The sequence below is a fragment of the Epinephelus lanceolatus genome, chromosome 22 (assembly GCF_041903045.1).
Source record: "Epinephelus lanceolatus isolate andai-2023 chromosome 22, ASM4190304v1, whole genome shotgun sequence".
Classification (NCBI taxonomy): Eukaryota; Metazoa; Chordata; class Actinopteri; order Perciformes; family Serranidae; genus Epinephelus; species Epinephelus lanceolatus.
In genome coordinates, this window is record NC_135755.1 from 11034171 (window position 1) to 11051107 (window position 16937).

The 16937-nt window shown below is 42.0% G+C and overlaps 1 protein-coding gene across 1 annotated transcript in view; it reads right to left on the reverse strand.

Moving 5' to 3' along the window:
* The window catches only part of nwd2 (NACHT and WD repeat domain containing 2), a 101385-nt gene continuing 84448 nt past the window's right edge, over nucleotides 1-16937 (reverse strand). The window contains exon 8 of the mRNA XM_078164221.1: nucleotides 1-9818. Within this exon, the coding sequence (XP_078020347.1) occupies nucleotides 5922-9818 (3897 nt within the window). The 3' untranslated portion in view covers nucleotides 1-5921. The remainder of the gene's footprint in view (nucleotides 9819-16937) is intronic.

Here is a 16937-nt window from a genome sequence, read left to right on the forward strand (position 1 = left end):
GAGGCAAAAAGTGAACCATTTTATTACATTAAAATGTTCCATACAAACGATGCATACACACTAGTTTCATATTGCTTCAGACATAAGTTTCTTTTCTGTTTGAATTCCAGTTAAACAACTCTGTAACAAAATGTTAAGTACAACATTTATGAAAATATAAATCTCTAAACAGGTAAGTCAGTCCTGACGATACAAAGAATACCATAGAAACATTCATTATACCAGTATGTCAACTATGAGTTGCAAACATGTAAGTTATTAAAAGTCATTCAAGTTACTGAACATACAATAATACCGTTTACTGGCTTCCATATGGACACATTCAAATATACTCTTAAACTGGCATTCCAATATATTTTATTATAAGAGGACTCTTTTTAAACTTTTTAGCAAAGATAGCACATTGTCTCTATCATAAACATAATCACAGTATAACACTGAAACAATTTGGTAACAATATAATTACAGTACAAGCCTCAAAAAACAAAATCAGACAAAATGAAACACAAACTATAATCGGGACTTTGGCAATTACATATTATATATTTCTTTTTTTCAATTTAGAAACTCTTTAGGGAAATAAAGTACTTTAAAGCTTGATGCTGCTACCCGGTTTTGAAATTATCCAAGGGCCATTGTCTCAACAGTTCAAACCTAGTAAACATACAATAAGATGGAATAGCCCTTACAAAGTATATGTCAAAGTGTAAGTGTGTGGTTTTCAATCATGCCTGGCAGATGATTGGTCTCATCGGAGCAAGGTTATTACAGACATGCGATCGCGGTACCTGCAAGGTACAACCTCATAGATGAACTCAAAAATAACTTCTTTTAGATTGTCAGCAAACCAGATCTCAACAACTTTGATTTCAGCCCGCTGTGATGTCACCAGGTTTCTATGGGCTCACATAAGGCTAATAGATACTGTAAATATATATATTGTGTATCACCACCCTTGCAAACACTGTGAATATGTAAGAAAAGATTTGTATTTGTAGAAATATTTTCAGCATGTCTGCATAAATTTGTGCAAAAAATAGTTTCAACAGTGAGGTGACTCAAAGACAAAACAGAACTGCTTTCGTGTGATCTAAGTACAGATTTGAAGCAGGAAGTACAAGAAAATATGAAAAAAAGTGATTTAAATTGAATATCTTGTTCATGAATTTCGCCATAAAAACAAAAGATTTACATTTGTAACCTAAGGGAACCCTTCTTCCTCCAAACGACCATTTGTATATCAATTACTGAACTGAATTTGTGAAGTTTTTTTTTCAAACATGAACGAAGAATCCAAAAACTGAGAAAATTCTTGAAGAATCAAAATCATAGGCGACCAGGTTTAAAAACTGCAAAACGGTGCGTGTTTTCACATGTAGTCCTTTTAAAACAAAGCAAACTCAGTCCTCTGAATGTGCTTTCACACCTGCCCTGTTTGGTTCGGTTCAATCGCACTCAAGTTCGTTTGCCCCCAAAGTGTGGTTCATTTGGGCAGGTGTGAACACAGCAATCCCACTCAGGTAAGCACCGAAACAACCGGACCGAGACCTTTTTGAAGAGGTGGTCTCAGTCCAGTTACAAACAAACTCTGGTGCGGTTCGTTTGCAGTGAGAATGTGTTTCTAGTTGGAGCCGCGCCTCGTTTTCAAACTGTATGGTTTGACTAAAATGAACAATGACAGCAATATAGTCCATGATGAGCAGCGCTAAAATCAACCTGCGTAGTTGTCCCTCCATTGTGACATTAGAAAGTGTCACATTTATCTTGCAAGTGTACTCTTCTTAAACGTTTGCTTTACTTCCTGGATTTTTCCCACATGGAAATTCTGAGAGCAGCTTTCTCACACAAGGCATTTGATCTGGTCCACTTGTAAATGCTGCTGTGAGAACATCAACCAACTCTAGGCAATTATGCAACTTTATAACAAAACTAGTCCCTGATTCGGACCAAACCAAGACAACTCTAGGTCTAAAAGTACTAAGGATGTCCCGATGACATTTTTTTTTTTGTATCCGATCTGATACCGAGTCCTTTATTTTGAAACTGAGTCTGATACCAAGTCCGATCTGATACTTTGCAAAGCATTAGGAAAGAAAAAAAAAAGACTGCATCCAAGTTGTCCCATAAGGTTTCTTTTTTATTTCAATAGTATCCAAAAAGCTTATCGGGTTCAGCAGCACAAAATGCAAACAAATTCAATATCTTCTTCTTTTCTTCAAAAATAACGTGATTGGATCCGAGGATCGGATTGGGACATCCCTAGAAAGCACCCTTAGTGTTCACAGTGCACAGCTGAAGCGAACCACACTGCGGACTTGAAGCGAACCATACCTTGGACTCATGCAGTCCAATCCAAGTCTCATTTCTCTAGTCGTATGCTCAGTACTTCCTGAACAGACAGCCCTGTCTGATGGGGAACTGAAATATAAGTGAGAGTTATCTATGCTCTCTTCAATCCCAAGTAATTTTTACTTCCCAAAACACGGGAGCTTTTGGTCTCTGCTGCCTCGATCGGTTAATTAGTTGGTATTATTTTGTAACTCTGGTGTTTTAAAGGGTTAGTTCGGACTCACCAAAGTCACACACAAACTACAGACTGAGGCAGCTCCTGTGTTCAGTGAGGTAAAATTCTGTTTTCGTGACTGGATAATTGACACTTGGATTATACTGAATGAATTGCGTGAGTTTATAAACGGATGTTTTGATACAGTTCTACTATAAACGCAGCCCCCAATGACTTCAGTTCAACAAGAATTTTCTCCATTTTTGGATTCTTCAGGCACCATAGAGGCATGCGAGAAAAACAGTTTTCCTTATGAATTCAATGTAACACAAGGCGAGTAACTGATATCTAAATGACCATTTGGAGGAGAAGTATTCTTTGAAATGTTTTCTGTTTTGAATCTGTTCTCACAAAAGCAGGTTTTTTCTGGGTAACCTCACAGTTGATACAATTTTAGAATTTTGTGTTTTTATATATTACTATACATTTATTTATTTTATGTTGACAGTCTCAATTTTTTTCTACAACTACATTTTCCCCTACACAATCACAATCTTGAATTTTCCATGCAGTTTTTTTTTTCACAGGTTAACAAAAGCAGATATGCAACCAAATATTTTCATATTACTCTAAACATCATTTCACAAGCTCAAAATCTTATTGACCCTTATTTGATCCCATAAATTTCCAATTTCCTGACTGCTAGAAGTTGTTAAGCTAATGGCATCTTAATTGTTTTTTTGTTTTTTTTACTGATGCCAGGCATCTATCAAGAGACTGTAGCATTTCAAGTGAGTTAGCTGTAGCCTGCAAGTACCTGGATGGCCTTGTGTATTTTTGTAGGCATATCCAAAACCTATTTTAAGACAACTCTAGAACACGTTAAACAATCTACACATTTTCATATGAATAAATAATTTCTCACAAACCACTCATAAAGTGCATCCACCTACTGTCTAAACCTCTAAGTATATTCACATGGCCGAGTTGTTTCAGTGAAACATTGGGCTAATCACTCTGTCCTTTTCTACTGGAACATTTGAACAAACTCCACTAAACCTAAAGCAAGTACACTGGTTAAGGCGTGAATGTGTATGGTGCTATGCTACACTGTATGCTCAATAGTGGTGTTTCCCTTAAAACAAACGGCACACACATTGATGGAACTGCCGGTAAATTCACACCAAATTTACGTAAACTGTTCCGAGAAATTTCTACAGCTATCATTACAAAGAGCAATGCCGTCGATCTCTCGTGTTGTTGACTTGATTTCAGCACGCTGATCCTTTAGATTTAACATCAATGCAAGTATTATGTAACTGTGTGTATACTGTGTTTACAAATTCCCTGCATTTTCATAAATCTTGTAATCTGCACATAAAGAACATTTTAAATTCCAGGCACTCACTTTGATTGCATTAAGCACAACATAACATTTTTAAGGAGTTGCACAAATTGCAGCAGCCAAAAAGGGATATGTACATATGTTCATAGTTCTTCCTTTTTTTTGTACAGTACCGACTGATGTTGATACAAACATAAATCTACTTGTATGGCTTAATGTGCACAATGAAAATAAAGCAGCCCAGTCGCCAGAAGGAAATATTGGCATTGTATGTCTCTGCTAACGACGAATATTGTTACAATTCCATGTTTTATACATATCAACGTCTCTAAAGTGATGTGGTGACTAAGCTGAGTTTGTCACTGGGAGGTGGAGGGAATGGTGGATGGTGTGTCGCCTCGGTGAGATGCAGACCACTGTTTGACAACAGCAAACGGCAAAACCAGTTGTTTTTAGCAAGTCATTGCTGTTTTTGTCAGCAGTTTTTTAGGCACCAAATGTGGGTGTTTTAAAGCAACCTGTTGCTGCTTTTCCACTAGGGATGGGGCCAAGAAAGGCCAGTGCCACAAGAAGCATATGTAAGCCTGCCAAGCTACAGACCACTGTTCGAGACCAACAAACAGCAAAACCAGTTGCTTTTTAGAGACTAATTGCTGTTTTCAAGCGGCTTTTTAGGCACCAAATGTGGGTCTCTTTTTAGTGACTTGTCGCTGTTTTTCCACCGGGGCTAGTGCCACTAAAAAGCAAGTATAAGCCTGCCACGCTGCAGACCACTGTTAGGGACCAACAGTCAACAAAAGCAGTTACTTTTTTTGTAGCAAGTCATCGCTGTGTTTCCAGCAGCTTTGTGGCACAAAATGTGGGTGTTGTATTTTAGAAATTTGTCGCTGTTTTTTTTTTCGATTGGGTATGGTGCCATGAAAAGCATCTGTTTTTCTACCAAGACATTGCTACATTTCCAGCCAGGATAGTGCCACAAGAAGTAGGTATAAGCCTGCCAAGCTGCAGACAGCTGTTCAGGACCAACAATCAACAAAAGTACTTATTTCTTAGCGAGTTATTTCTATATTTTCAGCGGGTTGTGGGCACCAAATGTGGGTGTTTTTCAGCAACCCATCGCTGCTTTTCCACTGGGCATAGTGCCACAAAAGGGGATTGTTTATTACAGAGACATCGCTGCATTTCCAGCGGGGATAGTGCCACAAGAAGAGACTATTTTAAGCCAAATCTTTTCTTAACCATAACCAAGTGGTTACTTTGACTAAATCTAATCACATATGAACCACAGCATTGTTGAAACATAGCCCCCAACCTTAGGTGTTTTTTTTTAGAAATCTGAGGCTTTTTTTTTTTGGGTGTTTTTATTGAATAATTGCTGTTTTTCCAGCGGGTATAGTGCCACAAAAACCAGTTGTTTTCTACCAAGACATCACTGCCTTTCAAATCAGGATTGTGCCCCAAAAAGCAGGTATTTTAAGGCAAAACTTGATCTTTCCCTAACCATAACCAAGTCATTTTTGTGCCTAAACTTAACTACATGTTAACCACAGCTTGGTGAAACATAAAGTTTCAACTTATCAACTACATATGTATGTACAAATGTGACATATCTGTGGTTTGCAGAAATGTATGATGCCAACTTTTTTTTTTTCTGGCGATTGGGTTGAATAAAGAAAGTGTACAATGAAAGTGGCTAAGATCACTGGAATGGCTTTGGAAATGTTTGACCAAGACATTTGAATAATAACTTTGTTCTTCAAATGCAAAAGGACACATAATGGCAAACTAATACCTCACAGAATTTTACATTTTTCTTCTTTTCAAAAACATAGTTTTTTCTAACAGTCTTGTGTGTAAAACAAAGAGACACTGTATCATAAGTTGGAAGTAAGTAATACATAATTTAAGTGCAGCGTTAAAACGGTCGGCCCATTAACTACCCAGAGGGCTGACATCTGCAGCTGAATCACGTGGCTGTAAACAAGAATCAACTGCAACCCCAGAGATTCTAAACTTCATCACCTAGCTCCGCCTGCCTGTCCTACCTCCACCCACTCCTCTGGTCTCCACCTATCACTGCAGCAGTTCAGTCTTTTTTGTAGGCGTGGTCGACTCACCTTCACCGGAGTCAGACACGTTTATAGGGCTGTCCCTGGAGAAGACCTCAGTTGACTCCCTCCAAATGCAGTCGGCAACGGTCTTAAAGGAATGATTGCCGCATTTGGGCCGCACCTTCTGCGAGGCATTGTTGACAATCTGTCGGCTGTTGGAGGTGGCAATCTTTATCTTGAGGGCAGCATCCACACGATCCACGACTGTGTATGTGCCGATGCTGCCATCCTCGAAGCCAATGATGATGTTTAGTGCTCGCTGGGAGAGAGACAGGAAGGTGGGCGTCTTGTAGAGGGAGCATGTGCCAATGCTCTTGCCATCAGCGAGGCGCATCACGATCAGATTGGACACAACGCCGGCATCGTCGTCTTCATCACAGTTCCGGAAACAGACGTACACCAGATAACGTCCATCTCTTGATAATTTCTGACGCCAAATAATACCGGCGGCGTGGACAAGCCTCAACTTCCCACTGTGAAGATCGAGGACGTTAATATTTTCATCACCCTTGGAGACTATTCCCAGTTTTCCATTGGGCGAGATCTGGAAGTCCTCTAGATTTTTAAGGAAATTGGTTGGCAGCTGGACTCGCCTGCAAACGGACTCGTCTGCCACGCTCCAGATGAAGACGGTCTCTGTGGATGTGATGAACACCACGCAGTCGGGACAGTCAGGAATGAGCTTGAAGTTGACGATGGTAATGCCATCATCACAGACGAACTTCTTGGATACGCTGCCCGACCACAGGCTGACGGCGAGGAGCTTGTTTTTGGAGGTTCCCACGAGAAAAGTGTTTGCTGTAGTGATGAGTGCGTTCTGGAGGGTGACTAAGATGTTGCACACTTTGTGCCCAGTCCCGAGCCTCCAGACTCTGGAGGCGTTCTGCTCACAGAGGGACACCACGAACTGGTCATTGTGGGTGATTAGCAGCTGTGATATTCTCTGTCCATTGATGCGGAAGATGTTTTCTCCGGTGTTGGTTTGCCAGATGTACTGACTGGACTTGTCGTCTGAAGTCACCATGAGATCCCCTGAGGAGGTTAGGACACAGTTCTCCACTATGCCCTCGTGCTTAAAGACTGTCTCGATAAAACCAGTGCTGAAGTTCCACTTGTGGACAGCTTCTGAACCGTCCATGGTAAACACATAATCCTCTCTGCCAGACAGCTGCAAGGTCTGGATCTTCTTGCCTGTTTTGTCGATATTGGACATTGCGGTGATTATGTCAATGTCCCAAACAGATAGCACTCCACTGCTGGCAACAGAAAGGAGCAGGTTGTGGTGGGCGGATTTGATGAGTTTGACGATAGCCCCTGAGATCTCAATGAGGCTGGCCATGCACTGTCCACTGTCCCTTCTCCAAACAAAGATGGAGGAGGTGTTTTCCATGGAGGCAACAATGCTTTGTCCGTTCTTGGAGAGAACAGCAGCGACAAAGCGTTCAGTGCGTTTTGCCTTAAACTTCTCCACCATTTTCCATACTTTCGTGTCCAGGACCTCGATACTTCTGGCTTTGCAAATGAGAATGGAGCGTTGGTCTTCGGATAACTCAATGCCCACCACTTCACTGTCGTCCCCTCTACAATCGTAATCCTCCATCAGACGTGGGTTGGTGATCTCTTTGGTGTTCCATACTGACAAACTGCCTTCATTGTCAACCATCACCATTTGGTTAAGGGTGTCCAGAACAAGAATGGACTTGACGAATCCCCCAGAAAACTCTGACGTCACAGTGGCCAACTTGTCCCCATTTCCCAGATGGAAGATGGATGCAGTGTTGAGGTACTGGCCACAGAAGGCATACATTCCATCTGGAGAGCACTGGACACAAGTTACCTCATACCAGCAATGGAACTGGTAGAGAGGCCAACCGTAGAGAAGGTCAATGACGTTGACGTCTTTACTCGCCTCAAGCCAGGCCAAAGCATGATGGGTGGACAGCGTAAAACCATTGATGAAGGCCACCCCACCAGCGACACCACCATGCTTGGACCCCTTGATTTCAACCTCGGATAAAAGGCAGGACTTGTGATTATCATAGATGAGCAGCGTGTTTTTGGTTGTGGCCACGACCAGATACTTTTCATCAGTGGTTAGTCTTATTCCCAGCACAACAGATCTGGCCGTGTCAATCTGTCTTAGAAGTTGTCTGCTCTCAACATCCCAGGTGCTGACAGACCCATCTTCAAGGGCTACAAGGACTATGTTTGGGGCAAGAGTGGGCAAGATCTCCACAATCTGCATGTAGCTCGAGCACAGAGGAAGCCTCTCTGGACTGTAGGTGACGTCCATAGAGGAGTGGAGAGGCACAATGGAGCAGTACTTCGGGCCATCTTTGTCACACTCCAGGAGGAGGTGTCTGAGCTTGGGGAGGGAGGTGACAACAGGCAGAAGCCTTTGTTGCAGTTCTGCAGACAGCGATGCTGGGTTCTTCAGCACTTTTACCTTGATGCTACGGAGAGTGGTGGCCAGGAACTTCAACTCTTTTTCTTGGGTGTAGCTGTAAGCTAGGTCAATGTCTGTTAAAGCCTTTTCAAACTGGCCAATCTTGATCATTGTGTACAGCCAGCTGAAGTTCATGATGACGCCAAACATGAGGTCATCAGTGCGCCCACTTCTGGTTAGATGGTACACCAGCTCTGTCATCTTCCTATGGTTGACAAAGAAGATGTCAGGTTCCAAAAGATTACACTGGAACACCCAAGGCTGCTCTGGAGTCTGTCTGTCATAAGAGTACTTGTCAGAGGATGCTTTTTCATGGGCCTGCTGATGGTGGGGGTTTTTGTGATGAGATATATTCAGGGAAGTGAAATGGTTGTTATCATAAGTGAAGATCTTCTTTCTGCCTCCTGACCATGCCCCCAGGAAGTACTCTGCTAGGAGGCTGTGCATTTGATGGACATCCTCCTCGTTGCTAAGATACAGCTTCTGGGCAATGAGATGCAGGTGTCTGTTGGCCCAAACCATCAAGGTGACGTTACGTACCTGTCGTTCCACCAGATAACCGTCCAGCTCCTCTTTGAGCCTTGCAACCAAATCATAAGAGATTCTCAAGGGGTTTTTGAGATATGTTGCCACAATGACATCCCCAAGAACGATATTATCAAGGGACAGAATATCTTCCAGCTCCACCTCAGTTAGCCCAGCCTTGGCCATGGTGATGTACCCTAATGCTCTAAAGACAAACCGTTGGCCCAACTTGTTCTCCACCGAGTAGAAGAGCTGTTCTATGCTCTCATGCACTGTGGAGCACAGGGACCTGTCGTCCACATCTTTGTGAGACCTCCAATGAACTACTTCTCTGTAGATGAGGTTGACAAACATTGGCAATGTACACTTGGCAAGCGCCTCATTGACATAGATCTGCTGGCCTGAAGTGACCTTTCTCTTCACCCCCAGCAGCTGCTGTTTTAATGTTTGGCTGCAGACCTTGCGGTCCCTCTGGCATAGTTCCACATAATACCCCTCATCGTGGATGAGTTGTCGGAGCTTTTGCAGGATGCCATGTTTATTGGGCAATGTTGAGACTACAATGCGGACTGTCCGAGGCAGATGTACGGGGAGCCACCACAGCTTGCGAACTTCGTCGCCATCTGCGAGCTGCTCCAGGGCGTCCAGGACGATGACCAAGGGTCTGTGGAATGAAGATTCCCCTAGAAGGTTGATCAGGAGCTCCCTCATCTCCTGGATCTTGTTAGGCAAAAAGTGAATCAGGCAGCGGTAGTTTATTGCAATCTGTTCACAAATGCTCTGGAGGAGGCTGCGTAGGTCTGTGGAGAGCTGGCTGGAGCCGATGAAACGGACGATGACCACTGGATCGGTTTCAGGGCCCATCTCTTTCTGCAGCCACGTGTAGGCCTGAAAAACAACACAGAGAGATGTTTGTTAGGATTCATATAGGGCATTTTTCAAATGTAAGAGTGTTTCAAAGGAATACTTCTCACACAAAATGACCATCTGTATATCAATTAATCATGTTACCTTGAATTCATGAAGAAAACTTCTCGCTAAAATGTTTAAAACTGAACTGAAAGTGAAAATTATCCATGCTCTCTTGAAAGCCTGACTCCAATACACAGCAAGAAGAGGTTTAAGACATTTTACCTCATGGCAGTGTATGTGTGCTAACTTTTATTAGGCACAGAAAAATGTGTTAAACTAAGTAATGTTCATTTTTAATGCCCTCAAACATTCTTAAAGTAATTAATACACAGATTTAATTCATAAGTGAATAGTTTTTTTCTCATCATGAGAGACGTTCTATGAATGAGCACGACTCCAATTTCTGAGGCTTCATTGATATAATAATTTCATTCATGAATTCATTAAATGGCCCAGCTGAGATTTCGTGAGACATTAAGATGTTATTTGACACTTTTAGGCCAATAGTGATGACGCCTGCTCCACATTTAGCTGTGTGTGTACGTGTGAGAGATGGGAAGAGAAAGACAGAGGCATCGTTTCTGTCAGTAGATTTAAAGGTCCAATGTGTCAGATTTAGGGGGATATATTGAAGTATGTTTGTTGTTAGTGTATCGGTGTACAGTCGTATCTAACTACTGTAGAAACATGGCGGACTCTGTAGATGAGGACCCGCTCCCTATGTAGACATTCTTATTCTAAGGTAACAAAAACACAACTAGTCTTATTTTAAGGTGATTAGTGTGCTGAAAACAATTAACTTCGAGCAGTTGGACCTCATTGCTGTTGACATACCGACTGAAATAAGTATTGAACGCTTGCATTGAATGAATTTATAATACCTCTTACTTATTAAGTGATCAGATAAGAGTATGATCAAGGGGGGATCTATTGGCAGAAATGCAATATAATATAATAAGTGTGTTTTCTTTCCACCTTAAAGTAAGAGTAGTTGTGTTTTTGTTACCGTAGAATGAGCCGTTATATCTACATAGGGAGCAGGTCCTTGTCTATGGAGTTCGTCACATATCTACAGTTGCCCAGAACGCACAAACCAAACACTGGCTCTAGATAGGGCCATTCATATTTTTGTGTTGGCCACTGTAGTTAGAAGTTGGAAAAACACTGACTTGTACCGTGAAACTACTTTATTTAATGTTTTTTCCCGGGTTAAATCACCAAGTCTGTTTGTTTTGGAGAGCTTTAAAGTCTGTTGTGTTTGTAAAAGTTTCAAAAGTCTTAAGCTGTCTTTAATTGCACATGGAAGAACAAGTAGTTTTCAGGGCTTTCTGCCAGAAGTCATTTGTCTTAGTATACAGAGTGACAGAGTCCACATGGAGAGGAAGTTGTGGTGGATATATGAGTCAAACACAGGACTTCCATCCGGGAGACCGGGGTTAATGTCACAATTGTGTCATTGTTTATTATTTGTGCATGTCAACGTTGTAGTTTGAAGTTGCCTGGGCACCCAGGAAGGATTGCCAGCCAACGGCCAAGTAACGCCTTTCATTTTGTATCTGTTTTGAACCAAAACAGGATGTCTTCACTGGACATTCAAACAAAAGTCCTTCAGCGTCTCAGTGTTTGCTGGCTTACTTGCCTTATGTTGATCACTGGCGGGTATTGTCTTTGTCGCATTTTAACAACCTGTTTATTCAACACTGAGTCACTGCACAGCAACAGGCTTAGCTTTTCTTACATCTATCACATGATTGCTACAGTGTTAAAGAGGTTTTCTGCATTCAGTGCACCCAGTCATAACATCTATTTTGTAATTTCGTCACTGAGCCATGATGTTCTTCCATCTGTGCGGATGCAACAACTATCAGCAGACTGTAAAATATCATTATGTAGCTTAGTTATAGGCTGCAGTATTTCTAAGAAAGTTTGCAGAAAGAGACCTCTGTTGATAATTCATCTCCCAGTAAAAACCTCTTAAACATCTGGGGCCGTGTCTGACAAAGCTTCCTTGTACAAAGAGTTGCTTCTAGTGACGACATTCTAAGAAAATTCTTAGAGTTGTGACGTTTTCTTGGAAAACTGTTCACTAAGTGTCTTAGCCCTGAAAAGAGCTCCGAAGGTGAAAACCTGTTAGGAGCAGGAGGACTTTTAAGATGCTTCAGAGTTCCTTAATCAAAGGAGAAAATAGTGGAAACACGAAGAGGTCGGAGAAATATTCTCCAGCTACAGATTAGATCGTGCAGGGATAATATACGTAGTCGATCTCATTAGGGACATGTACGCATTTCCCACCTAACGCTGTAACGCTAGAAATAAAATGATCACAACACTAAGATATTTGGAAAACTTGAAAAACACCAACAGTTTGGCTTCAAATACTCAGTAAAAACTAAAAGTATTTCTCATTTCTTTAGTCTGTGAACAACAACAGTAACTCAGAGTGAGATTCAGATTCTGTATACTTCTGTACTTCTGTATACTGTATATTTCTCTCTTTTGATGTCTTCACCTGTGTCTGATTGTCTGTCCCACCCTGATAAGCCTCACCAGCAGCTCATCTCCAACATGGCGAACAGCATCAGAGAAACAGTGAAATCAGTGATTTTACCAGTTTTAATCACCTGGTCTGTTTGTTTTGGAGAGCAAGAGATCTCTACAAATAATTCGGCTCCTGGTAAAAACCTCTTGAACAATAAACACTGAAGGAATTCTGGGTGGGAAAAGTTTCAGCTGGTTGCAATCTGCAATCCTCACCACTAGATGCCACTAAATCCCCCTAAATCTTACACTCTGGACCTTTTAAATTATCTACAACTAAAATGTTACTACAATATTCATTTTACGTAACCACTTATCCTGTTAAGGGTCGTAGGGGGTGGAGCCTATCCCAGCTGACACTGGGCGAGAGACGGGGTACACCCTGGACAGGTCACCAGACTATCACAGGGCTGACACATAGAGACAGACAACCATTCACACTCACATTCACACCTACGGGCAATTTAGAGTCACCAATTAACCTGCATGTCTTTGGACTGTGGGAGGAAGCCGGAGTACCCGGAGAAAACCCATGCTGACACGGGGAAAACATGCAAACTCCACATACAAGGGCTCCCCCACCCTGGGTTCAAACTACAAGACAACTACAATATGCCATGTGTTATCTATGTTACACTGAGTACAGCCCAAAGTACCTGCAGAACAGGAAGCAAGATCACAGAGCTGTAAAACATAATGTACAGGTTTCATTTTCTCTCAGCATCGCTTTTGTGAATCTGTATGCACAAGCCTCACACCCACCATTACAATCAGACATAAATGAAAGTCTACATAACTTTAATTAACTTTATTCTTACATGCAGTAAATGCCAACCATTATCATGAGCCCGAAATTCAGCAGAGTCTCCAATGACTCGTTCCTGCATTGCCAATATTCTCTCACTGTGCCAAAGCAGCCATTTTACCATTAGGAACCAATTACACACCGCTGTATATTATGCTCTAACAGTCTATTTAACAACCAGTGTAATTCATCATCTGATATGTATTATTCTTCATCTGCAACTGTGTACTATTTGGCTGATGATATGAAAATGTGTTGTAGCTTTATACACCTGTTATCATCACAAACTCTACTGAGGCCCGAGGCTGCGAGTTACTGAGAGGATAAAAGCTCCAAATAAAATACCTCACAATTCCCTTTGACATTATCTCTCCCTTTAAGCTCATTTATTAAAGCGTGCACGCACAAAACAATCTGTCTTTTTACATTTACAAATCCAATTTTATAAGAAAGTGGGGAAAATATACTTTTCCTTACACACACACAGTCGCTGTGAATCTTTTGAGCTGGTTGCGACTGACAGACAGATCACTGTGCAACACACAGCTCTGCCCAGAGTCCCACAAATGTTTGATGACACTTTGACCTGGATTCCTCTCGTCGCAGTGGACTGATTTGAATTATATATCAAACACGAGACCCTGTTCTCACTTTTATAAGGGTTCCTACACCTTTTCCAAAGTCAAATTCAAGCACTTTTCAATCATTTTCAAGGTGGATTTTTAAGCTTATATAGCACATACTGAAAGTACCAACATATTATAATCAACTGCAACTAATCAAAAAGATACAATCTAGTGCAACATGATGACAAAACATAGGTTTACAAAGGGGAACAGCTCTTCTACATGACACCTACTCGCGATCTGCAGTGATAGTTTGAATGTCTTGCACATTTTGTCCACAAGCCATCATCAAATCTAGCCAGGAAACACACTAATAATCTAGTATATCCCTCCATCCATCCATCTAGATCCATCCACCCATCTTCATCCATCCATCTATATCCATCCACCCATCTTCATCCATCTCCATCCACCCATCTTCATCCATCTTCATCCATCCATCTCCATCCATCCATCTTCATCCATCTCCATCCATCCATCTTCATCTATCTCCATCCATCCATCTTCATCCATCTTCATCCATCCATCTCCATCCATCCATTTTCATCCATCTCCATCCATTCATCTTAATCCATCCATCCATCCATCCATCCATCTCATCCATTCATCTTAATTCATCCATCCATCCATCCATCTTCATCCATCTCATCCATTCATCTTAATTCATCCATCCATCCATCCATCCATGCATCCATCCATCTTCATCCATCTCCATCCATCATCTTCATCCATCCATCCATCTCCATCCATCCATCTTCATCCATCTCATCCATTCATCTTAATTCATCCATCCATCCATCCATGCATCCATCCATCTTCATCCATCTCCATCCATCATCTTCATCCATCCATCCAGCCATCCATCTCCATCCATCCATCCATCTTCATCCATCCATCTTCATCCATCTCCATCCACCCATCTTCATCCATCTCCATCCATCCATCCATCATCCATCTCATCCATCTCATCCATCCATCCATCTTCATCCATCCATCCATCCATCCATCTTCATCCATCAATCTTCATCCATCTCCATCCACCCATCTTCATCCACCTCCATCCATCCATCTTCATCCCTCATCCATCCATCTTCATCTCTCCATCCACCCATCTTCATCCACCTCCATCCATCCATCTTCATCTCTCCATCCACCCATCTTCATCCATCCATCCATCCATCTTCATGGGGGCAGCAGGCCAAGCAAAGCACCCCAGACGTCCCTCTCCCCAGCAGTGCTTTCCAGCTCCTCCTGGGGGACCCCAAGGTGTTCCCAGGCCAGATGAGATATGTAATCCCTCCAGCGTGTTCTGGGTCTGCCTCGGGGCCTCCTACCAGTGGGACATGCCCGAAACACCTCTAATGGGAGGCGTCCAGGAGGATCCTGATCAGATGGCCGAACCACCTCAACTGAGTCCTTTCGAAGCAAAGGAGCAGCAGCTGTACTCCGAACTCCCTCCAGATGTCCGAGCTCCTCACCCTATCTCTAAGGCTGAGCCTAGACACCTTTTGAAGGAAACTCATTTTGGCTGCTTGTATCTGCGATCTCATTCTTTCAGTCACTACCTAGAGCTCATGACCACAGGTGAGGGTTGGGATATAAAGGGAAAGCTTTGCCTTCCGACTCAGCTCCCTCTTCACCACGACTGTCCAGAACAACGCCTGTATCACTTAAGATGTCGCGTCGAACTGCTGATCCATCTCACACTCCATTCTATCCTCACTCTTGGGCAAATCCCAGAGATACTTGAACTCCCTTGCTTGTGTTTAGAATCTAGTTTAGAGGATATATTAATTTATTTGTCAGAGATGTTAGAAACAGAATAAAGACATTCTGTATCCTGCACTATGATATGACGAAAAGCTTAATAAAGATAAGTTTGTCCATTTTTAGCTTTGTAATCTGGACATACCTCCGACAGCTCAGCCCACTCAGAGGACCTCTGTATTCCAGTAGATCTGATGAGGTCTGGCTCAAAAGTAAAGTCATAAATGCTCCGGGGTTCAGATGAATCAAACCAAACAGGTTCGCTCTGAATTACACCCTGTGGACTGGAGCGCAGAGTTGTTCGGCACAGTGGCCCCAGACCACTTCAACTCTGTGAATTTTCCCCTTTTAGTCTCGCTTAAATCTAATAACATCCCTCTCTCCTTCAAACACTGAGGCCGCAGAGGATTTCGTACTATTATGTTTTATTTTAACTTGCTGTGAGTGGTGAACGGCTGGAGATTAATACACAGGACAATACGGTGGTGAGAAACTTTAGCCGAAAACTACAACTGTCATTCAAAAGCTGTGATCAACATCCAGGTTCTGGTAGCAAGTACTTTATGATCTAGTTGTTTTTCAGCATTTAACTAAGTGCTAAACTTTCCAGTTTCACATGTAATACAGGACCTAATGTGAACTGGACAGCCCACTCACACACTGTATGTGTGTTAGTGCAGCAGAGCTGTGAGAATATTCAGTATGCTAATCAGTGTGGGCAGTAAGAGTTTAAAAATACTGGATACTATCTGATAAATCATACACTCATTTGGATGAATTGTTTCATCTACTTGAGCCAAAACAGGCTGTTTTTAATTGTGAGAATTTAAATGGGTGAAATTAATATCAGGATTTTTGTGAAGTTCTCAAACTGTTTTTCCTTTTTTTCTGTTGAAGCAAACTTGTTTCCACGGGAGGAAACACAGTGTGACTACCAGCCTGTTACAGAGAATCTTCTGAAAGTTCCACCTGGTATTGAAAACAAGAAAGAACAAAGACGTTCGTGGCACAAAAATCAGGACAGATTGTGAAAACAGGTAAACTCCCCTGATGGAAACTAGACATGTGATCCCGATGCACTGAAACAATAACTTCCATCTGTAGCAGAATTAGATGACAGCTGTAGAAATTGATTGTTGCTGAATTGTCATTAAATATCACCTTTTACTTTTTCATCCTTAAGGCCCTGACACTTTCTGTAATCGCTTTTAATGAGATTGAAGCTTTTTGCTTGCACTTTCTGTGTTGCTACTCGCCTCACATTTCTGCACTCGATGGTGCCTGACGTTTTTGCTGGAGCATTTTGAACTCCTCGAGTTGAAAAAATTTCAACTCAGAGAGGAAGAGCGCCCCACGTTA